The 25405-nt window shown below is 35.5% G+C and overlaps 1 protein-coding gene and 1 non-coding gene across 5 annotated transcripts in view; both read left to right on the forward strand.

Annotated features, from left to right (window-relative positions):
- The window catches only part of Ccser1 (coiled-coil serine rich protein 1), a 706759-nt gene that overhangs the window by 312596 nt on the left and 368758 nt on the right, over positions 1-25405 (forward strand). For 3 of the 4 annotated variants that reach the window (XM_070022282.1, XM_070022283.1, XM_070022284.1), the window contains exon 8: positions 1930-2013. In XM_070022282.1, the coding sequence (XP_069878383.1) occupies positions 1930-2013 (84 nt within the window). Of the gene's footprint in view, positions 1-1929; positions 2014-21762; positions 21864-25405 lie in introns of all 4 variants that reach the window. The other variant, XM_070022286.1, reaches the window with a different exon arrangement.
- LOC138827063 (U6 spliceosomal RNA) lies at positions 2397-2503 on the forward strand. Its single transcript, XR_011371937.1, has one exon. It is a non-coding gene; the product is annotated as a U6 spliceosomal RNA (small nuclear RNA).

Genomic DNA, 25405 nt, shown 5'->3' on the forward strand with positions numbered 1-25405 from the left:
ATAGAGGTTAATGGAATCGTCATATTTTGAAGTCCACTAACATTAAAATCCTTTTACTTCCCACATCAATATTACTTCAAACTTGATAGGTCATCAAATATGTTAAGAATTTTTAGGTAAAATATGAACATTAAAGAGACATATCCACCAGACTTTATCTGGAACTTTTGTTAAAATATTTGATTTTGCATGTTAAACTTAGTAAACTATCACATGAAAATAAAACAACTGAAAACAAAATGTCGAGTAACTAAAATTGATTTTCAAAGCTATTTATAAGGAAGACTTTTTTTTGCAAAACATCTTTGCTTGCCATCAATGAATAGTTAATATTTGTCATTCTTCTATAAATATATAAAAATCAGCTACCTGATGGAAAGTTATGAAGTTGTGAACTTCTTGACAAGTTTCCCCAGCAATGAAGTCTGAGATTTTTTAAAAGTAAGCATACTGAGGATAAACCATTCCTGTATCCTTTCCACTAAGGACAACATAGGCAAATCATTTATTTAAAGTAAAAGATTAACAAATGATTAATAAAAGTACTGTTGAAATCACCAACAGCAAAAAAAAAGAAAAGAAAATTTAAAAAGCAATGACAGTAAATAGTAGTTGAGTCTAAGATCCCATATCATGAAAGGGCTGATGGCTGAGCTGTAAGTCCTGGGGTTAACTACCCAGTTCCATGTGTTAGATATCTAGAGCTTGTCAAGACTTCTAGCAGAAGTCCAAGATCATGCTCTGAAACAGTGGCAGAATTATGGTGGTGGTGATGATCTGGCCCTTCCTGAGATACTCCAGCCACTGCAGATCAAGAGGCTACCCGCTTCCTTTCAGACTGAGATCTCTTGAATAAGCCAGTAGGCTTCTAGCACAACTTGTTTATCTGACAGAGAAGTAATCAAGAATAAAACATGGTCCTCTTCTTGCTATTACAACTCAGTCTTTATTCTTCTCCCTTTCCTTTCATATTTTCTTTATTTTCTCCTTCGTGGCAGTAAGATACAACAGAGCTTTTGTCAGAGTTTTAGTCTGGTGTTGTCATTATCTCCACAGACATTTTCCAAGAGTTGAAGGAAGTTAAGTAATTAGTACAGAGCCACATAGTGAATTGTTTACAGGTTCAAGGATCCGATCATAGCTCCCACTGGTCCTAAGAAGCATGGTTATTTTCTCACCTCCTGCTAAGAAAGCAGATTTTCTCTTTGCAAAATGGAGCCAGGTACACCTTTTTATTTTAAGAGGAATACCTAGAACCGATAAACATTAGTTTAAAAAACAATAGTTTGTGAGCTGGAGCTTAGAAGACAGGATTGAGGATGACGTCCTTGCATCTGAGTTGCCAACATGGAGGGATGGAGGTGATAAATGTGCATAGATTGTGTACATAGAAGCCATGAGTCACTGCACCTTACAGAATAAGATTGTTAAAAGGCTGAGGATTGTGTTGAAAGGGCCAAATAATACCAGTATTACCAATATTACATCATTGGTGGTGAGACTAACATGGCTATTGGTTTGAGAATTCCTAGCTAATTACAGCAGGGAGACAATGGCTAAAATCTCTCTTCTAGACTATCATTACTATTATTCCATTGCTTATATATGCACAAACATAAGAGGAAAGACTTAAGAATGACTTGTTTGGTTTTTAATCCTAAGAAATAAAAAATTAATTATGTAAAATATGACATACTTATGTGTATATGTAGGCACATACATGTAATCAGGTGCAACATAGTAATATTTTTGGACACATTTGTTTTCAGTTGAAACTTTGAAATGGTATGGAAGCTACCACAGCATAAAAGAAATCTGAGGCTCCTTAGTCAGTTGCAATTATCTCCCATGATGGGAAGCTGACTTTGTTTGTCAAAGACAAAGTGAAAGGGCTCAGCCTATTATGCTGTCTCTTTGATGTTTTTATAGGATATCATGAAAGATGAATGCTCAGTGCTCAAGTTACAGCTGAAAGAGAGGGATGAACTCATTTCCCAACTTCAAGAGGAGCTGGTAAGTGACAATATTTGGCTTACATTGTTTACTTTGTTTACAAGGTTATTTGCTATGACCCGTTACCTGTTAACACTGATATTATTGATTATATACGACCACTGTCAATGTTTCAATCTGATTATCAATTTTATAATGTAAAAGTAATAAAATTGCTATCTCTGACAAATTGAAGGGCAGAGAAACTTTTATATGTGCGGAAATGTATATAATTATGGAAACAGATTACTGAGCCAGGGTTAGATGTTTCAGTCATAGCTATTAAAAATCTTGAAGGTTAAGGGTACATTAAATTTTGTTAAGTGCAAGATTTTATTCAGAAATCTTGCAAAAACCCATATTTTACTTTTTATTTTCACAAAGTTACAAAAAATGTATCTTTAGTGCTCACTTTGGGAGCACATTTACTAAAATTGGAACAATACAGCAAAGATTAGCATGGCCTTTGCACAGGAGGACATACATTATATGAGCTGGGCACCAATGGCTCACAGTTGAGATCCTAGATACTTAGGAGGCTGAAATCTGAGGATCATGCTTCAAAGCCAGTCCAGGAAGTAAAGTCTGTGAGACTCTTATTTCCAGTTAATCACCAAAAAAGCCAGAAGTGGTGCTATGGCTCAAGTGGTAGAACAGTAACCTTGAGCAAATAAAGGAGTTCAGAGACAGTGCCCAGGCCCGGAGTATAAGCCTTCGAGCCCCAGGACAAGCAAAGACAAAAAAGTGTTATATGATACTCAAATAGCATAAAATTATACACAAGACAAAATATGTATTATTTATGTTTTCATGGCATAGTCATTGTATATGATAACATAAAAATACTACAAGGAATCAGATCTTCATAACATAACAAACACATTTGCTAGGTAAAGCAGATCAGTGGTTATTAGTTTTCTGGTATGTGTTTTCAATATACAAATGCATATCAATAGCAGGTTACATTTAACATGTTTATTCTAGGTATAAACAAAAATCCTACTAGTATAACTCAAGAATTGAGAGGAATAAAATAGAATTTTTAATTCATGAAGAATTCATACAAGACCACTAAACAAGTCCTTGACATATTATTAAAAGCAACAAAAAAGTCCTAGTCAAAAATATCTTCATGATGGCATTTTATAATAATTAAATTCAATAAAATGAAAAAAAACAGACTTTGAGAGGTCCTAAGAGATTGAGATAAAAGAGAAATTGCCATGTTTTTCTGAAACATTACTGCATGCCGTGTTTAAGTTCTAAGATTGGTTTCATTGTGTTGTTTTGCTCCCATGAACCAATAAATAATGGGGCTCCATAGGACTTATAAACACCAATACTATTGCAGGTACAAAAACATATCTTACATTACTAGAAATAACCTTTCATAAGTATGACTAGACTGTAATACCACTTTTAAGATTTTTACCTAATGAAGAAAACATTTTCATTTGTTTAATATAGATTTTTAGGCATATATCATCAAACTTTATATGAATAGAATAGAAAAATACAATTGCATTAAATAAATATTAAGTGTAGATCTTTATTAAATCATTGAGTCATCCATTTTAACATAGCTAAGTATCTATTCATTCATTTTGCCAGAAAGTGCTTATTTTGGATAATTAACTCAGAGAAAGAAGTTCAGCCTTCTTGAAAGTAGTTGTGATCAGATTTAAAATAAGAAATGAGACCTTCGTTTGTTGAGTGAAATCAGAGAAAATTATTACTTCCACTGCCAGTATTACATAGCTATAATTAAAGTAATTCAGCACCCCTCCTTCCAAAAAAATCTCATACTGTCTGACATATAAAAACAAAGAAGAAGATTCTTTTTTTCTTTTCTTTTTTAAACTGGAATTACCCCGATTGGATACTTAACTTCTAAAAATTCCCATGTAATAACCAAGTTTCCATATTCATGTTACACTATGTAGTTTGAGTAATCATCTTGAAATTTTCACCAAAGGGGGGGAAAAAATCTCACCTTTTGAAAATATTTTTTCTGTTAGAGAGAACTGTCACTAAGAAGGAAAACATCAGCCATGATTTAAATATTTAAGAAAAAAAGAACATTGTTCAAAGGAAAAAATTAAACTGTAGCTGAATTTAGAGCATCCACATGGGCGAGCAATCACCCAGGGCTACAAAGAATTGTGGTCTATGAAAAATGGTGGTTCTGTTTCTAATCCTGGTGATAACTAAATGAGTTATGACACTTTGTCAAGATGGAGGTTAAACATTCCATTTTGACTTTACACTTGAAACATTTAAATAATTTTGGAAACTAGTTTTGCTGTTGCCTATTATAATCTATATTCAGAACCTTTAGAACTTGTTATCATGGTCTTTTCATTTCCTGACCATTGCTATTCTCATAAGCAGGGTAGCCTTCATATGTCTATATACTGTACAGAGAATTGGCATGACATCATAAGGAAATATTTACACTCAGTAATCCAAAATGTTCTTCCTTCTTTTTATAGTTATTTATCTTTATGTAACTCAAGATGCTTCTCAGACTTTTTGTCATTGTGTCAAATAACTGAGAAAGGCAATTTCAAGGAGGAAAGATTAACTTGGGCACATCAATTCCGTGGTTTCAGTTAATAGTTCTGAGGGAATCTAATGCTTTTAGGCCAGGCAGACAGCACGGAGGAAGAACACAGCTGAGGAAAATTGCCCATCCTCATGCCAGCCTGGAGACAAAGAGCAAAGAAGAAACGGGAGGGGCCCCAGATCAAGAAACACCCTGGAACCTCTCATCCCAAGCCATCCTCTTCCTCCAGCTAGGCCCTACCACTCAGTTATACCTTTCCATTAGTCTAGTCCTTGTTGTTGTTTTGTTTTTCTTTATTGGTCATGGGGCTTGAACTCAGGACCTGGGTGCTGTCCTTGAGCTCTGTCATTCAAGGCTAGCACTCTACCACTTTGAGCCACAGTGTGACTTCCAATTTTCTGGTGGTTAGTTAGAAATAAGAGTCTCACCTTCCTGGTTTAAACCTTGATGGATCCTCAGATCTCAGCCTCCTGAGTAGCTAGGATTACAGGTGTGAGCCATCAGTGCCTGGCTTTTTATTCAAGGAATGGTTAAAGTATTGATTGGTTCAGAGCCCTAAGGACCTAATCATCTTTGGACATGCCTCACAGACACAAGCCCAGAGAAACATTTTACTAATCTCTGCAGTATCTCTCAATCTAATAAAATCCTCGATCAAGATCAATCATTATGTGGACCTTGATAGTTTTAAGAGTTTTGAAGAAGCCAAAGATAGGACAAAGTAAACAGGACTTGGAGAAACAAAGGATTTCCACTCATTTTGTCATATCATTGCTAAATGACTCCATGTTCTTGACCACGTATATGGTGTATGCATGCACACAACAGAGGGTAGCTAGGAGGAGGGCACAGAATCAGAGGGAAACAGGAAAACATACAACACAGGGGTCCATCAGCTGCACTGGACATAGATGAAAATGAACTATGCAACTCAAAGACAGTGTTGGAAGAGAAGGAATGAGAGGGAAAGAGGGAACAGCTTACACTAAGCAAAAGGAAAGAAATGTACATATCACCCAATGTGGAAGAAATAGTTGTATTATCAAATCCCATAGAATTCACAAACTTTATAGACCATGATAATAACAGTTTGCCTTGTGAAGGTTAAAAATGTGTTTGTGACTAAGTATCACTATTCCACAATAATGTGAAATTTGTGAAATTTATGTAATCCCCTAATATAAATTAAAAAAAAACCAAAACAACAAATAGAATCCAGATACAGTGGTACAAACCTATCATCTCGGTACTAGTGATATGGAGGCGGAATCTTGAGTTCAAGATGTACCTGTGCTACACGAAGTTTAAAAAAGAGTTTTAAAGAGTTAATCAGTGGTCCATTGAGTTTGGTGCAAAAGAGAAAAATACCAAATGAACTTTCCCAACTACTTGACAATAATGTAGGCATGTGGCGTGAGTGTCTGTGCTCTGTGCTGCAGGTATTTAGTAGCCTTTCTGACACTCCCTACTAGAAGACAGTAGCCTTCTTCAGACATTCTCTAACGTAAAACCTCTCAGTAAAATTGTATGTTGTGAGATGAATCTACTTGCAGATGCCTGGGGATGCTGTGTGTGTGTGTGTGTGTGTGTGTGTGTGTGTGTGTGTGTGTGTGTGTGTGTGTGTGTGTGTGTGTGTGTGTGTGTGTGTGTGTGTGTGTGTGTGTGTGTGTGTGTGTGTGTGTGTGTGTGTGTGTGTGTGTGTGTGTGTGTGTGTGTGTGTGTGTGTGTGTGTCAGGGAATTAGAGCTCTATAGAAGGAATGGAATTTTCCTTAGAGTATAATCTACTTACTTTAAGCATTCAATACTATTTTGGCCTATTGGAGCTGCCATAACAAAATATTGTGTATTGGATGGCTTAGTCACAGAAAGATAATTTCTCACAGTTCCGTGGTTTGGAAGGCAAAGATGAAGGGGCCAGCACGGTTGAGCTCCAGTGAGGACTTGTTCCATCTTCTTTCTATATGTGAGGTGAGAGAAAGATGAAGAGCACGCTAGTATCCTTTAAATAATCACATAATAAAGGCCCTGCTCTCAGGCTGGCCTCTAAACACAACCATCTCCCAAAGTCACAAAAACACTATCCTCCCCCAAACATCCTCTTTTACACACCATCGTATTGGGTAGAGTATGAAGGAGGGAGGGCACCATTCTGCCCATAGCTCACATTCTTTGTGCTTATGCTTTTTTCATATTATCATCTTGTAGAATTGTGGCTAGAAAGTTCTGCTATCTATTTTTCTAGCACTAAGTGTCCATTTCAAAAATTATGGTCTTTCTAGTGCATGGTTTCAGAATGATTACCTTAGTTCAGTGTGTCTTGATTTCTGGGTTGGTAGATTACACAAAGTATATATACACAACAAAACTCAAAATAATAAATTTGATTTTAGAGTATACTCTGTCTGGGCAAAGTATCCATATGATGAACTGCAGTTCTAATTTGAGTATATTTTATTATCAGACGTTCAATGTATTCCTTTTCTGTTTCCTTTAAAAGAAGACACTGAGCAGTTTGTCCTCTTAGAGATCTTTCGAAGAAATGTGAGATTATCATCTATGAAAATTTTATGCATCCGTTGTCTTGGTGAGCTTTATTGGTTTTGAACAGATTAAAAACAATAATTTGCAATTATTTGATGATGTCCAAGGGAAACATGAAATGTTAAACTCAGTGTCCTGGTGTTATATATGTGGTTGTGCAACTAATTGGAGAAAAGAAGAAATATATTCCACAGCCAAGAGGCTGTTTTACTGTAAACAGACAGGCTCTGCCTCACTGCATGTGACAGCTTCTCCCAACTGTTTTATTATAGACAGAAGCTGCTACAGGGTACAGCGAAGGACAGTGCTGACACAGGCTGCCTAAATAGCATTCTTTGATGTTGATAGCCAGAGTTGATGGCCTTATAAGAAGAGGAAGACTTTCTCTTTCTCTGCTTTGTCTCTTTGTCTAGATCTATGTTTGTGTCTGACTCTGTCTCTCTCATTCTCTCTCTGAATTGACTATTATATGACATATAATACATATATATTATATATATGGGAAGTCTAGAATAATTAATATTATTTATTTGGGGGAAATGAGAATGGTTTGTGTTTGTTTTCTGGCTGGCTGACTTGTTTTGTTTGTGAGATATTATCAAGTTTATGTAGTCCAGGTTGGCCTTGTGTTCCTCCAGCATCAGCCTCCAAAGTATCCTGGGATTACAGACATACACCTATGGAAAGTAAACTTAGAATTGGGGTAAATTGAGTGGTTTTCATCCCTGTAGTCCATGTATGTTTGGGAAGAGCAGGATACTGGAGGACTTGATAGGTTTTCCCAGCTCCACACACTCAACAACATCCTGGCTTTCTTAGTTTTTTTCGCAAATTGTAATTGCCTTGAAATATTTTACTTGATAGAAACCAAAGAATAAGGTCAAAGAAAAAACTGGATAAAATGAGTGTCCAGAACAGCTGTGACTTCTTAGAACATAGATGAGGTGCTGTGAGGTTCACCTCAGAAGAGATATTCAGTATCACGTTGATTGGAAAGGATATTCTACCTGAAGGCATGGAAAAGAGCCTTAGGAAATATGACAGGGAATATTTTTCTTTTCTTTTTTTTATTAAGTCTACAAATATAATTAGAAGTGTCTATAGTCTTTGCAGGATTTTTCGGTCTTTTAAAGGATATGTTGGAAATATCCTAACTGGCACCAAGATTTGAGGACTTAACTAATTTACTATATTACAAAACTTAACTGAAAGTAAAAGCTGGACCCAAGAGTCGCAACATAATAACTAAATATATGAATACTTAACCAGAATCAGTTATGGTACTATAAGTTATTTAAATATTTATATAATAATAGATCTAGTACATTTCCTGATATAAAATGGAAAAAATGTTTTTCTGAGTTATGAGAAAGTTTTCATCTTTTTTCAGCTATTTAATGAAGGTTATGTTGAAAAACGTCATGAGATTTTTATTACTAGTATGAAACTGAGGGACACTGTAAACATTATCTTCATGTGGCTAAAATAAATCTGAGATATTTGGCATGCACATAAGTGGTAAAATGTAACCTTGTGTTTTGGGGGGATGGATATTTTCTTGTCAGTGGTTATTCATCTTGTAAATAATCTCAGAAATCTTATAAATGGTCTCATATTTTGGTTTTAAAATGTTCCTATATGGGCTAGAAATAAGGAAAATATATTTGGAATTTACTTATAGAGTTACTCAAAATATGCTAAGGAGTTGAAGATAACTGCAACTGGAAAAGGGATTTTCTTTGCCTTTCAACTATGAGAAATGAAATTTAATTATGCTAATTGGAGTGAGTCTAGCAGGTTTGAAATTTATGCTGTTGTTTTACTAGTATTTTTGAAGTTTTCTATTTAAATTCCATCCGGAAATTCCAAAAATATTTGTATGGATGATTACATTAGCAAAAATGAATTGACAGCATGATTCTGAAATCTTAATATTATTCCATTCTTTTTCTTCCCTTTGGATGCTTTTTAGTCATTTTCTGGTTGAGTTGAAAATAAAAGTATCAAGTTCAGCTTTTATAGTATATTTTCTTTCAAAGCATATATTCTTGTTTAAAAAGGTTTGAAGGATTCTCTCCCAAGTGACCTGGGATTTGAATTGAAGTTATGAATGAGTCTGCCCTTGGAAGCTGGTCTTCCTTCCTGTGACTCCCTCCTAGAAGCTAGGAATACAAATGTGATCTTCCCATGCCTGGTTTATTTGTTGAGATGAGGCCTTACTAACTTTTTGCTCAGGCAATCCTCAAACTGTGATTTCCCCCCAGTTTCTACCTGCTAAGATGCTAGGATTTCAGGCATGTACTTCTGTGTCTGGCCAGTGACTGCATGCTACTACATCAAGCATGTAAATAAGTTGACCATAGATATAAAGCAATCATAATATTGACATCACTTGTATTTACTAGTGCCTTGGGCCAGATTCTAAAATACTAGTGCTAAGATTCCTTCCTGAGAAGATTTTTGTAGGTCTGAATTCTCACTAATTCTGTGTTATGATTTAAATTGTGTAGACATACATCTCAGGACTTTTTGTGTTTGTTTGTTTTGCCTGTTGTGGGGCCTGCACTCTGGGCCTGGGCGCTGTCCCTCAGCTCTTCAGCTCAAGACTAGTGCTCTACCACTTGAGCCACAGTGCCATGTCTGGTATTTTCTGCTTATGTGGTGCTGAGGAATTGAACCCAGGGCCTCATGCATGCAAGGCAAGCACTCTACCACTAAGCCACCTTCCCAGACCTATCATCTCAGGACTTTTAAATGGCCATGTTTTTACTACTCATTTATAACTAAATGATACATTTTTAAATGAGATCTAACTAGGAGAATTTTCACCTGTAAAGACAAAACAATCCCATGGATTTAGCTATAGATTTTTCTTTGTGGAGTGTTAAGGGTTTAAGTGTGGAGAATCTTCCAGATGGAGTTTAAAGGCAGTGTATGTTTCTAACATCACTGTATTCTACAAAATTTAAAATCAATTAGGAGAGCATAGTTGTTATTTTGAAGGAATGGAATTTGAGTTACTAAATTGTATCACTCACAGTAGCCATTTGGGGAATAGAATTGAATTTAAGATTTCAGCAGAAGGAATGGGTGTGGCCTGTGAAATTCACACTTTAAAAGGGATTACTGAAAATTTAAATTAAAATCTTAAAGGCTTCATTGAATTTTATCTAGGTACTGATACTAGATACTTGCAATCCTAGCTACTCAGGAGGTAGAACAAACGAGCAGCCCAGTTTAGGGCCACCCGGGGAAGAAAAGTCTGAGAGACTCTATCTCCAGTAGAACCTATAAGAGGCAAGGCTGAAGGCATAGCTCAAAAGGAAGCATGCCAACTGTAAGCAAGATACCCTGAATTCAAGCCCCAGGACGGAAAGAAAAGAAAATAGAACACTTAAGAAACAAAAACAATCAAGCAAAATTCCTAAGAAAGAAGGAAAGAAAGAAAGAAAAGAAGAAGGAAAGAAGAAAGAAAGGGAAGGAAGGAAGGAAAAAGAAAGAAACAAAAAAGAAAAGAAAATACGGAAAGGAAAGAAAGAAAGAAAGAAAAAGGGAAAGGAGGAAGGAAGGAAGGCATGAATACATTGACAGAAAATGTATTATACCAACAGACATGATTTAGTGTGACTCCACTCTTTTCTAAGCAACTTGAGGACTATTAAAATTTACTTACTACTTTTTGATGATCTCCTATTTACAACTTTCAGTAGGTTAGATTTTTAACCAGCTACAATAGCCAACAATTGTTAATATTTGTTTGTTTTAATAGAAAAAGAAAATGTCTGGTTTCTCAGATTAATTCAAGAAAGCCAGGCCATGTTAAAGAAGTTAGTAACCTTTTATTCATTTTGGTGTTATTGAACCTTCTTTGGTCTCATTCAAAGCAGGTATTGAAAATTATGTTCTTATGTGAGAGGCAAGTAAATATAGAAACATTCATTTCTCCCCAGCCCTTTAAAGTACCATTTATCTTATTTGAATGTAAGCCAAAGTCTATGCTCATTTGTTAATATCTGAATAGCAAAGCAGACATAAAATAAAGGGGATTGTAGAATTGATGATTTTCAACGAATAGGAAAACACTAAAAATACATTATGTATAATCATGTTACTACATATAACACAAAGAGGAAACTAATAATAAAAGTCTCACTAAAAATGCACATGGCTAAGAAGCACTTCATCAAGAATCTGAAGAGCAATTTTGATTTGAAATTCAAACTGAATAAAATTGTACACCCTTGAAGCATTAATAACAGAATAATTCCAACTTGATAAGAGAAACATTCTTTTTGCATGAAAATCATATCCGGAATTCATCTTAAAAAGTAATTCCCTACTTGTGCTACATTCTATTATAATTTATGGCATTATTTCATGCCAGTCATTTTTAAGATAGAATATTACAGCAACCTGGATGATTTACATAAGAACAGACAGCTGTAAGTACTTTCAAATCCTCTTTCCTTCTCATATTTAGGAAACATTAGGATCAGAAAAGAAATAGATTAGGTATACTTAAACATTATTAAAGTGTTAGGCTACTTTTCATTGTTTTTTTTTTTTTCTCCATCAGGAGAATTAGCTGCACAGATTGCAGAAAGGGCTTATCTCAGCAGTAATTACTCTCACAGTCAGCTCTGTAAAGTGTGAATGTAACAAGGCCCAGTGATACAGGATGAGGATTAGCCAACCATTCCTCACATGCCTGATGAAGACCTGCCAGCAGATACCATCTTTAATATTCCACAGCATCACTGTAGCAATCCCACATCTTTGTTTAAAGCTTTATCACCACATGTTGTCAGGTTGTGGTGTATCATGGTTGGTGAGAAGTAATTGTTGCATAATTTAAATGCCAGTGGGAAGATGCTTTGCCTTTAAGGCTAAAGTGGCATTTACAAGGAAGATGTAGCTGTGCTGTGGCCAAACTAGACGTAGTTATGAAGTTGGCTTACACATCAAGTTAAAAAGCTCAAGATGTTGAAGTTTTTGTTTTTCATGTAATTATGTTTGTCATGCAATTTACAGATAACCTTTTCTTTGTTATTTATTTTGTTGTAGCAGTGCTGATACCATTTCTAAGGATAAAATTTACTAAATACAACTAGTTAACTAGTCAGTGGGATAAAATGGTAGCCAAGACAATGGAAGTAGATTAAAATATAGTAGATTAAAATATAGATTAAATATAGTTAATAATATGCAAAATTAAACATATGTATGCACATGAATGTACACATGTGTGCCTAGATGTATGTTGCTAAATAAAGTAAAATTATAATAAATTTAATGTAAAGATCTAATTACCTTTTTGCAATTCATGTGCTAAATATGAACATCATCTAAAGATCTATAAAAGGACGTTCTCTAAGTATGCTATCTCAGTGACATTTTATCACGTTGAACAAGAACAAGGCCATAGTATATTACAAAAAGAGTATTGACTGATATCAGGTACATTAGATTACTTTCCTTGTAAGGATTAAAGGAGAGTGCATTTCATTCTTATGTTGGCTAAAATTGTGTCATTGAGAACACTGGTTATTATTTCTCATTCTGAATTGTTTTATTTAACGTTATACATGGCCACACATAATGTCGTACTTTCTTCACAGATTACTTTTTTGAAGTTTGGAAGCTGTTCTGAGTTAGGAATATATGGGCAGGGTTAAAAAAGTAAGAGATAAAATGGTCTCTTTAAGAACCAACATTCAAACTAGCAAGATATGTATAAGCAGATCACGTATCTATTAATAAAAATAGCTATTAAGTACCTCCTCATTGATAGGTGTTTTCCTGAATACTCTGGTTAGCTGTTGCTTTTAATTGTTTTTACTATATATTTTTATTGTAAAGAGACTGTACAGAAGCGTTACAGTTACATAAGTAAGGTAATGTGTATATTTCCTATTGAGCATTGTTACCTGCTCCTTTGTTTTGAAGAGGATGAAGTCTCACTTCATAATAAAACTGAAAATAAGAAAGATGGGGTAATATTTCTTCAAGGTGGCACCGTGAGTGATGGAGTCATGATCTGAAGCAAAGTTTGACTCTTCCAGGGTGTTTTCTCCCTACTGACTTGTGAATTGCACAACAGTGAGATTAGGGCTGTAAAACAGGATAGCCGAATTCAGCTTTGCTACATAAAAACACTATAATAAAATAATAGCTTCTGTTTATAAATTGTTTACCAAGTTCCTGTTAGTAATAGGCCTGAGTGGTCAAGGCTGCAACTCTGATACTGATGAAACAGAAAAGACTTTTATATCAGAGAAATTACATACAGCAAATTCTCACCTCCTCACAGGTCACGTGATACCTTGTATTAGAAAGAGTGGATGATTTTCACCACAGACTAAATGTTAGTTTTGCTAACCATGTCCGAGTTCATGGAAAACACCTTCCATCTGAGTTAAACACAGTAAATGCTGATCTTGTTTAAAATGCACTTATTAAAATTATTCCTTAGCATAATCAGAACCATCAAGAGAATATTATTTAAGTTGGAAAGAAAGGGGTAATTTTATCTTTGAGGGATCAATAATTGGATCTATGAAACTGACAGTAGCCTCATTAACAGAGGTACAGATAAAATTTATTACATGACAGGGGACTCACCTGAAAGACAGTGAGATTTAGATTTCCCCACAAGGCAGGAGGCAGAGGGAAGAGGATTATGATCCAGTGCTAACAGTTGACAAAACCTGGGGACCCTATCTGAAAACCAGAACAGGAAGAGCTAAGGTCATAGTGGCATGTGGCACAGGGGAAATAACTCTTGCTTTTCCAGAACAAATCCCTCAGTTGAAATTCTAGTACTACCAAAAATGGTGTGAATTTTAATAATTAATACTAAACAATGAAGCACATTTATCACCCAAGGAATAAATTTCTAGTCTTTGTGTGTTTCCTACCACTGTTCTTTGTTCCTTTCAGTCTTTAATTATTTATTTAGTCTGTGTTCCAGGACTATTCTTACAAAATCATTGTCAGTCATGTTCATAAATACCAGTGGCTTATGGCTGTAACACTAGCTACTCAGAAGACTGAGAGCTGATGATCGTGGTTCAAAATTAGCCCAGGCAGGAAAGTTTATGAGACCCTTCACCAAAAAGCTGGAAATAGAGCTATAGTTCAAGTAGTAGAGCACTAGCCTTGAGTGAGAAAGCTAAAAGACAGTGTGCAGACACAGATTTCAAGCCCTGTTACTGTCACATAATAATGCATATGCACATATTCTCATTGTTTTCCACTTCTTAGATAATGTGACCTTTTTAGTTAAAAAATAATAGACACTGTACTCACAATTCCTTGTCGTTTTCCCACACAGATAATTCAGATAGTGAATCCTATTTTGTTATAATGTTATTGAAGAAAACTACTTCAATATGGTTTCCCATGGATGAGAGTCTATTTATTTTTAACTCCACTGAACTTTGCCACAATAGACATATTTGTTTTAACAAAAATAGATAAGCTGCTGGGGAGATGATAATGTGCCCGCTCCGCTGCTTGTGATTGCCTCCATAATTTGTCTGAGTGATATCCAGTATGTTGCAAAAGGCAGACACTTGGCAAGTTTCATGTCCTCTATCTGATGTAATTGAACTTTAGTTTGGAAGAGTATCGCTTTATTTCATCCTTGAAACTTTATGAACACCATGGCCCATTATAGCAACAACAAATCCTACTTAAGGTTGCTTTTAATCTTTATTTTTATTCTAGAGAATAACTTTTTCACTACAATGGTAGTCTTGACTAAATAGGTAAAATGTATCAGACTCTATGTTAATTATACTTTTTAAAGTAAATTTATTTAGTCACAGAAGAGAAAAATGTATGTTTTCTCACTTTCCCAACGTAACTCTTTTGGAAATTACAAAAGTCCCCTTCTTTTTTTAAGGTAGTTAAAGTAATGGTGACAAGGAATTTTCTACTTATGCCTTAAATGCCTAGTTGTTCTCTTATTATAAAGTCTCAGAATTAAGATTACTGAGTAAAAGAAAATTAAGTGTTGTTCTTTACAAACATTCACTATCTCTAAGGTCTACAAACCCTAATTTTCTGGTAAAATTCTACTAATATATATTAGTAATAAATTATTTCCCAATTAGCCACACAATTTTGTATATGAGTCATTTTCATGAAACAAAGTGAAATTTGAGTCACTTATTTTAAAGTCCCCTACTTCTAAAAAAATGTCTAAAATGATTATATGTGTGTTTTAGTTACATATGTTTAGCTAGAGTGATAAATATTAGGTCAAAGTAGAACATTTGCTAACCTAACTATGATAGTTCTTTTTTTTTTCCTGAGTCACAAAAATAGGCAGTAGACATTTAAAAAATCAAGCTTCAATGTTTACTAGGATGTACAAGTTGTCTGCTTCATGAAAAATTACAGAATACAAACTGAGCCCTGGTGGCTTGCATCTGTAATCTAGCTTCTTAGGAGACCGAGAATGAGAGGACCATGGCTCTAGGTTTTCCGAGGCTGAACAGTCTCCATCTCAATAGAAGGAAGCTGGGTGCGGTGACACACCTGTCACACCATCCACAATGGGAAGCTTAATACTGACCGATGATGGTGCAGGTATATACCTGGTAGGAAGTGAGACCCTATCTTAAAGTTAACCGGCAAAAATAGTGCGGAAGAGCCTCTGCCTATCAAGTATAAGGGCTGAGATCACACTCCAATATCAGAACAAGTAAACATGCAAACAAACAGATGAGAACTATAAAAATAAGAACATTATTTGCTTTGAAGTGACTATTTTGCTTGGGAGAATCAGCCTCTCTGATTAAACAGATCAAACTATGCTCATTACAATGTACCAGCTTTGATGTCTATAACCAATAGGAGTAATGCCTTATGAAAAATTATATAACTGACATTAGATAAATTATCACCACTCCTTTGATGTTCTAAAATCCAAAGAATTTGTACTTAATCTCATGTTGCATTTAGTGATTCTAGCTTTATGCCATGGAACATTGATATTTCATAGATTTGTCTTTCTTGTAACAAATGGTATGGTGTGTTCTTAAGACAAACATGGTGGAGCAATGGGCTTGCTACCTGATTCATGCCACTCTTCCACAGACGAAATATTAAACTTACTTTGGTAAAGAATACACTTGTTGTAGTTGAACAAGAAGACACAAACTCACTGACAAACTAATTGCAGTTTGCTTTATCTACTCCATCTGCATGAAAGTAGAAAGAGTTACAATTAATTTAATATTAAAGGCAATGAATCTTTTATTACTCAATGCCTTCCTGATAATCTTAGGTGCTAGTTTTCCTTCTATTATAAGGACAGTGTCCAAGAGTCTCTTAAGTTATGGAGACTGTTAGTAACCCTCTTATTATGCCTATTTCTCTTTACTTTTTCCTGACAACATAAGGAAAGACTTCAGTATTTTTGCAATCCCAAAAGTCATTTGATTCCTACTCAGCCATCCAGTGCCCAATATTCAAAGCCAATATACAAGCAAGCATGACTGGTCAGCACTCTCATATTTACTTAATACAGTATTTTTACTAAGAAAATCTGGTCCTAATTCCATAGTTGAAATAAATACTCCCTTTAAACTGTTGCAGATACAACTTTACATAAATATCTGTGTGTTTTCATGGTGGAAGTCTCATGTGTATTTTCCGCCTTCAGATTCAAAAGGTAATTATTAATGATCAAGGAAAACCCCAAAGTGAATAATTTATGTCTAACTAAAAATTAACTTTTGTAAGCCATCAGGATTCTAGGTGATTCCCCAGAGTCATTGTAATATTAGTATCTCAGTAAACTGAATAAATAATTGATAGTAACATCATAGCAATGTAAGATGTTACTTGAATGAATAGTTTAACTATAATCTCCCCTTCTGTTAAAATTAATTGGCTGATTATGGTGCAGAGACATAAAAAAGTTAATTCCTTTTTTCTGAGTATTTTCAGATGTTGAGGGCTAATATAGGAACCACATCTATAATAAATATGGTATACCATTTTCAACTGCTCCTGATACATGTTTTCATTTCCGTCTCCAAAACATTGTCATAGTATTCTAGGATTTTTGTTTGCAAAATCAGTGCAAGCTTGGCACTATTAAGGAGGCTGAGATCTGTGGATCATAGTTATAAACTAGCTTGTACAGGAAGTTAGTGAGACTCTTATCTCCTATTAACCTGCAAAATACCAACGTGGAAGAGTGTTCAAATGGTAGGGCACTTTTTCACTTGAGTGAAAAAGTCAAGTGAGAACATAGGCCCTGAATTTAAGCTCCAGTACTAACACAGGCACAGGTGCATTCACATGTGCGTGCATGGACGCACGTGTGCACGCGCACACACACAAACAATGCAGTTGATTATAGCCTCATTTTTTAATTTAATGCAGTGATAGTAGACAGACTCACTATGTTATATTAGGGCCTTCTTAAAAGATTCATTATTTATTGCTTTAGAGCAGTGGGACCAACCTCTAAAGCTGCAATCCCAGTAAAATTATATGCGAAGGATTGCTAGATTTTGATGCATGGGAATTAGTTCTTGAACATATTTTATTTTAATCTAGTTGCAAGATACTTTCTTCCACATAACATGTCTCCACTAATGCTTTCTTTTAGTGGCAGCTGGAACTCTCAACAAAGATAATAGCTTAAGAAAATTGAATTTTCCTAGAGCGATAGATCCAAGTAGAATATAGTTTTAGTTTTACCAACATGAAATAGATTATACCAAATTGTTTTAATTTTGTACAAGACATCTGGGAGTCTTTTACTACAGTCTGGAGAGTCTTACACCATGGTTAATGCTTTGTCTTATAGACATCACAAGATCTGAGACATGAGAGTATGTGTTTTCTAATTTTCTGGTAACTCACATTGTTGGGCTGAGATTAGAATGGAATAACAGAAACTCCTATCTTTAAAACTGGTACTTTTACGTATGAATTAGGTGGGAGTTGGGGGGAAACTTTTCTGTGTTGCTCTATTTCCCAATACTCTGAAATAAGGCAGATTTCAGTTCTGATCCGGTGTAAGATTTCTGATATTCTCATAAATGCTAATTGTATGGCACTCCTGGTTAGAATGACTTTAAAAAGTCTACCAGAAGGGCTTTTATACCTCTACACCCCTATCTCTCATTAGCTTAACTTTCTGATTTCCAAGGACGAGAAAGCTGATCAGCATGTTCACATGTCAAACACTCAGATCAGCCACACTCCTGATCTGTCATTCTACTGAATGAGTAGAGGTAAAATGTCAGACACTGTAGAAAAGTTTTTGTGAAAAACTTGAAGTAGATGAGGAACTGATGCTTATTCTGGCTGAGAGAGACTCTATTCACTGCCTTCCTGTAATTCACTTGTGGTTTTCCTGCAAGATAATTAGGACACATGGACAAACACGTGATTCAAAGGTTAAAAGTAGCCCAGGAGGTAAATTTACTATTCACCTGAAATATTATACCCTGTGAAAAAGTTTCTGTGTATCTCCTAAGATTAGTCATGTTCCTATTCCTCTGATCTTTTAAGCTTATATTTCTGATAGAGGCTTATGGGTTTTCCCAGACTAGCCTCAAACAATGACCTTTCTGTCTTTGTCTTCTATAGAGATGGGTTTACAAAGTTGATGGGTTCAAAGTTCATAGATTAGAAACCTAATCCCTAAAGCAATAGGGGGCAAAGTTTCTGCTCTTAAGAGGAATTTTGTGTCATCATGATCCTGTAAGAAATGATCACATCTCATGGATTTCTGTGAAGCCTGCCACACACTGAAAGGATTAGATCATCAGACCCATTTAGGAACTATGTTTAAATAAGGATGCATATGTATTTATACAGCAAACAAATGTGGGAGTTCTTCATACAGCTAAAGGGTCTTGAACAAATGAAATTAAATAAGGTCAAAGTTTTGATGTGTGCCATGCATCTGTTGAGGGTTCCCTGATAACGTCATACCTATGAAGACTCCAAACTGGCAGGCAAAGAAAGATGACTTCTATTCTAGGAGCCTGGAACCAACCATGCTCCAAGAATGTTTATAGAAGAGATGTTGCAGGAGCAGAGAACCTACATCTTCAGATCCAGTTGTCATGAAATAACTTTATTGGAAAGACCAAGGCCTTTGTATCTCAGGCTCCTGAGAAAGCTCACAAAGTAGATAAGAAATCTTTCTCTTGCTGTGATTACACTTATAATCACAGGGAAGCTGGACAAAGGCTGAAGGCCTTCTCTTAATTCTGCAAAAGACACAAGTCCATTGAGCTACTTTAAATGGGCATACTAGAAAGAACATGGTACCCCAGAGGGAAGTGTTAAGTACAAAGCTTAACACTTGTAAGAACTGTCTCCATTTTCTTCAGTCTTATAGTCACTAGCTAATATCCTGGTCTCTAATATAGTGGTTTGGATTTAAGTGAATTATAATACATTGATAAAATAAAATAATTACAAAATATACTAGTTATAGTGCCAGTTATATAACAGATATAATGTAATACGTTTAATATATTTTAAAGGTTCAGCTTGGATACAAGCAGCTTTCCTCCCTTGCAATTTCCTATGTTCTTAAGGATGCTATTCAAATGAGCATCATTTATTAGATGAGATTATCCTTTATTGTATTGGAGGGGAAAATTTCAAATCCGTTCCACCACCATCTGACATTAAAGGCATGTAGGTGGAGAAAAAGTGAGTAAAAGCATGGTTATATCTTAATTTAAAATTAGATTGGAGACAAAATAACTGTCTTCCATTACAAAAGAAGTTGACTCTAGAATATCAATTTCACCATGGGAAAACGGTAATCTTCATTTTAGGGAAATTAGTTGCTGGCAGTTTCATTTTAGAAGTGCTGTGTGCTCATATCCTTGAAGAACCTTCCTATATTCTGATTATCCTTAAGATGTCTAGCCCGGAACGTTTCATATTTTTCTGGCTTTGTGATTACATCCGCCCACTAAGTATCTGATAAACTGAATCAGACAGTCCTGAATTTCAACAGACTCACGAGTAAGGTTTTTAGGACTATTGCAAAAATAATTTAAAATGTCAATATCCCCAGTGTTTCATAGTTCATATATTTTATGTCTTCCCTAACCATAGTGCTGTGCATATAGTGAGAAACAGATCAACAAAAGGACATTATATCTCACAAAAAGCTTCCACTCCCATGAAAGATGTATGTAATGCTAACTCACTTCTTAATTTTTTATTTTCTAATAGTCATGACCCAGTTTGCAAGTCATTGGATGTTCTCTGGCAGTAGTGACATTTCTAAACAACAGTAAATTCTTTTCCAGATTGGAAAGCAGGAAGGGGGGGGGGGAAGGGGGAGGAGCGATCATCATCTAAAATAACAAACAAGTGAGTGAATCATGCACTGCAAAATAGTTACCAAAGCCAGGCAAGCTTCGCTAAGCTTTGATCACCACTCTACAGTGTTTGTCTCTGACAGGCTGTATGATATCTGACCCCTGTGTCCTAGCGATATTGATTATCCACTGGAGTAAGTTATCACAAAATGACACTTTCTGTATCCTTGGGCAGATCAGGCAGGTGTCAACTATTTATTATGTGGCTAGCACAGAAACTTGACAGTAATGTATCTTCAGGAATAAGTTTGAGGGCAAGGATTTCAAGAAACATTAAATCAGGGCTTCATCAACAAGAAAACATTTTGCATGTATCACCTGACATAATCTGCTTCAGGGACATCTATTAGAATGTATTATTCTTGTAGTTCGGATGACCATTCATCACTGCGATCTTCTCCTTTGCCTGAAATTTCTGACTAGAGACAAGATTCAATTTTATCATGGTATATATCAGGAGGAAGCTCTATTTCCCCTATTTTGAAGGTTATCCTGGTATTCTGGAAGTGTGCCTGGTTGTCACTAGTGCTAACAACGCTGTAAAGTCTTAACAAGAAATATGAGATACTCTTGACAGTTCTTCTCCTTTGCACAATGACAAGAAGTTGGGCACCAGTCACAAATAGTAGTTTCTTATATTCAGTTTATATGACTGCTGGGACTTTATCTTCTCTCCTGAATGCTGGCCTATTTAAGGGTTTCTCTGTTTTCTGTTTTCACAGTTAAAAAAAAAAAATCCATGCTTTACATTCGTGATGCCCCAGTATAATTTAAACATTCCACTCAGACTAATTTCTTATAACATTTTTTATGTAAACTTGGTATAAAAGCAAAAATATATTTCTTCTAATTTTCAAAACAATTATTGTGTGTTAAAGTAATATTATATTGTAAACCTTGGGCATTTTTTTCTGTACAAGAAACAAGTTAGGCAGGAAATAGACTCAAACTCTTAATTTCTTGATTGACTTGCTTTAACTATATCAATGCTACAGTGTAATGATATGTCTGGGACACAGTGGGCCTTTTGGGTATGGTTTCACTGTACTTCACGGTACTACCTAAACTGGTAGCTTTGTCTCCAATGTAACAATACTAAAAGGGAAGACCTTTAAGTTTTAGAGTCTAAGGAGTGGTTATTGGATTGTTACCGCACTCACAGAGAGCTTAAAAATGGGCTTCTGGAATAGGCTAGGTCTGATAACAATGGGTTAGGTACTGTGAGAGTGATTGCTGTAAGGAGTGAGTTGGTTTTATCCATCCTTTTGCTTCCTTTTCAGTCTCATGAACTCTTCTACATAGGCTGCTCAGCCTCCTGTGTAAGTTCCTCTTGTGATGCTGGCTGACATATCCCAATAGAGCCAGAAGGTGTGATCACAAGGTGAGCAACATGGCGGTGTCCAATCTTGAAGAGCCAGCCTCCAGAATTTGAGTTAAATAAAAGTATTTCTTCTTGATAAAGTATCCTGCTCAGGTATTCTGTGATAACAAGAAACTAGCAGGAACATAGATGCAAATTCAGTTCTGCAATGATGGAAGTAAATGTAAATCTGGATAATAGGGCAAGTCAGTCTCTCCTTGGACTTTGAAAGGGATGCAGAATAAGGCATGGCATTGGCTATACAAAGGAAAGACAGTGGAAACTTGCTTCAAGGATATGGTCATTAAATAAAGCCATCAGAAAATGGAAAAATAAGCAGAACTAGGTCTCAACCTCTGGAAAAAGAGCCCTTAGGAAAATAACCTTTATGAAAGAAATTGACAAGGACTGCTTAGGTTCGACTAACTTCTCGAAGGCTAAATGCTTAAAAGGAAGGGGTCATCCAAGAACACCCACATTTAAAGCCATAACATCATGAAGGGCCTAAGAAAATGCCAGTTCACCAAGTCATTGTCCATCATATCTATAGATATATGTATTTTATATATATATATATATATATATATATATATATATAATGGAATTCTATGCTTCCATCAGAAAGAATGACACCACCCCATTTGGTAGGAAGTGGAAAGACTTGCAAGTGAAGTAAGACTTGAAGTGAAGTAAGCCAGACCCAAAGAAATATAGGTCCCATGGTTTCCTTTATTTGCAATAATTATTATACGTCTAGGATAATCTTGTCAGATAAGCAGAAAAGCTCAAAGGGTATACATATAACCACATAAGGTGAAGCTAAGTGAAATGAACCTCAAGATATGGACACAAGAGGTTTTTCTTTGTTGTTGTTGTTTTTAATGTACTATGTGATTTTTTTTGTTTCTTTTGTATGTTCTTCCTCCTGTGGTATGTCCCTGTTGTCACTGTATTTGATTTTAGTACCTTGCATCTTGTATATACAGTTATCTAATTTGGGGAGGGGAAGGGAATAACAAAATGCTGAAATAAGGACACAGGTTGACCCATTGTAACAATGAGACTCCCAAGACACTATGTTGGAAATGAACTTTTCAACTTGGGGTGGGGGGAATTGGGGAAAGTGGGGAGGGGATTGGGTAAAGTGGGGGGGTAGGAATAGTAGGAAACAAAGGAGAGGGTAACAATGCTTGACAAGAAATGTACTCATTACCTTTCTCATATAACTAAACCCTCCTTCTGTACAGCATCTTTACAATAAAATTAAATTTAAAAAAGAAAAAGAAAAGAAAAGAAAATGGTTTCACGCTAAGTAAACATCTGAATCCTGTTTCTAGTTGGAATCAGACTAGGTTAATCACTAAGTGTGCTGACTCATGATTGAGCTTTATGTCACTTATTGCTTGACCTTGGGCAACTTATATAACATCTTATTTTCTCCACTTTCTCATCTCAAGATGACCAAGGACAGCCATATCTACTCCTTAGGCTGAGAGGTATGCATCAGTGGGACACAAGGTGCTCCAAACATAGTGGCCATTTTCTGCCAAAGTAGTTCATCTCTGGTCCCAGAAAATCTGCTTTCTATGGATTCCCAAGTGTTGTTTGAGCTGTGGAATTAAAGTTCAGTTGTGGGAAAAAGTGGTTGAAACCTGATCATAAACCAATTTTGCTTTAAATACTTTGAAGTTCTGTTAAATGTGAAGTTGTACTAATCTGAATTCACATCCTATGAGTGTTTAATATGATTAACTTTTAATGCTTTGTGATTTAACAATTTGATCTACTGTGAGGAACAGTACTTATTACCTAGGCTCACACCTGTACTCCTAGCTACACAGGAGGCTGAGATCTGAGTACTGCAATTAGAAGCCAGTCTGGATAGGAAAGCCATGACACTTTTATCTCCAGTTAATTATTAAAAAACTCTGGCAGTGGTGCTATAGCTCCACTAGACTTCAGAAAACAAAAACAAAAAAACAAAACAAAACAAACAAAAACCATGGACAACTCTCAGTACCTGATATCAAGCCCCATGACTGGCACCAAATAAATAAATAAATAGCATTTACTACCCAAGACTAAAGTGTTTCCTACAGGGTCATATATTTAATATTGTGTTATGGAACTTTTCTCATGTGTTATTAGTAGATGAGAACATAATGTATTAGTATGCTGTAATATTTACTCTCTTCTGTTTTGCTGTTTTTTTAAAAAATTATATGCTTTTTTTGAGATTTGGTCAACTCATTTGGTACACAACTTAAAAACAACAACAACAAAACCTTTGTGCTGGAAGAGGAAGCTCAGTGGTACAGCATTTGCCCAGAGTATGCAAAGCCCGGAGCTTGATCCCCAGCACCACAGGGAAAAAATTAAATTTCTTAATAATATGAATTTATTGCATAAGAATACACATTATACTTCTGTGTTTGGTACAGAGTATGTTTTATCAATTTCTTTCTCTATAATTATTACTATAATCCTTCCAGAAAGTTTTAACGACCTGCCGAGTCTAGGCCTAATAACGAGGCTTAGTCTCTTGAAGCTCAAGGGAAACAATATAAAATATATTCTCTTTATGTTTTCAGTGCTCATGAAGCTTAGCCAAACCTTTCAAGTGATCTGTGAACTTTGCAAGCTCTCTGAGACACCATGTATTATTACACATTACATGTTCTCTAAGGTATTATAATAAATCAGGACACCATTCCAATCTCCTTTCCAGTATTATTTATATAACTCTGTAAATATATATATATATGCATCTATTATATATAAACTGGATATTGCTCAACTAAGACTATCTTTCTATGCTTTAGAGTTCTTAAATTATAGTAGTTTAACTGTAAAAAACAAAAATTATTTCTTAGCTCAGAAAATGGATTCATTCTCACAGCACTTACTAGCAATAATAATAATAATAATAAAAATATTGCTGGGGCTGGGTGCTGGTGGCTTACACCTGTAATCCTAGCTACTCAGGAGGCTGAAATCTGAGGATCATGGTTCAAAGCCAGTACAAGCAGGAAAGTCCTCGAGACTCTTATCTCCAATTAATGACCAGAAAACCGGAAGTAGCACTGTGGCTCAAGTGGTAAAGTGTTCACCTTGAGCTGAATTGCTGATGGACAGTGCCCAGACCCAGAGTTCAAGCCCTATGACTGTCAAAAAATAAAAATAAAAATAAATATTGGTCCCATTGAATGAAGACAATTGTCACCATATTCCCTTCACACCCAACCCTGTGGCCATTCACTCTCCTCCTTTTTTCTTAAGATCTTTGCCCTGGCATGTCTCCTCAGAATAGAATACTCTTTCCCTAAGTTTCTGCATGACCTTGACCTCTCGTTTTCAGATGTTTGCTTACCAGTTGCTTTCTCAAATTTTTGTGTTACTAGATTTAAATTGCAATATTCTCTGCCTTTTATGCTCTGTCTTTTTTATGTAACGTTTATTGCTTTCCAAATATGCTTCTATGTATTGCATAAAAACATGTTGCATATAGAGATGTTCAGAATAAAGTGGGACTTCATCTACCTTAAGAAGTGCACTCATAGACA

This window comes from Dipodomys merriami, unplaced genomic scaffold (assembly GCF_024711535.1).
Source record: "Dipodomys merriami isolate MVZ:Mamm:240054 unplaced genomic scaffold, mDipMer1.0.p SCAF_15, whole genome shotgun sequence".
Classification (NCBI taxonomy): Eukaryota; Metazoa; Chordata; class Mammalia; order Rodentia; family Heteromyidae; genus Dipodomys; species Dipodomys merriami.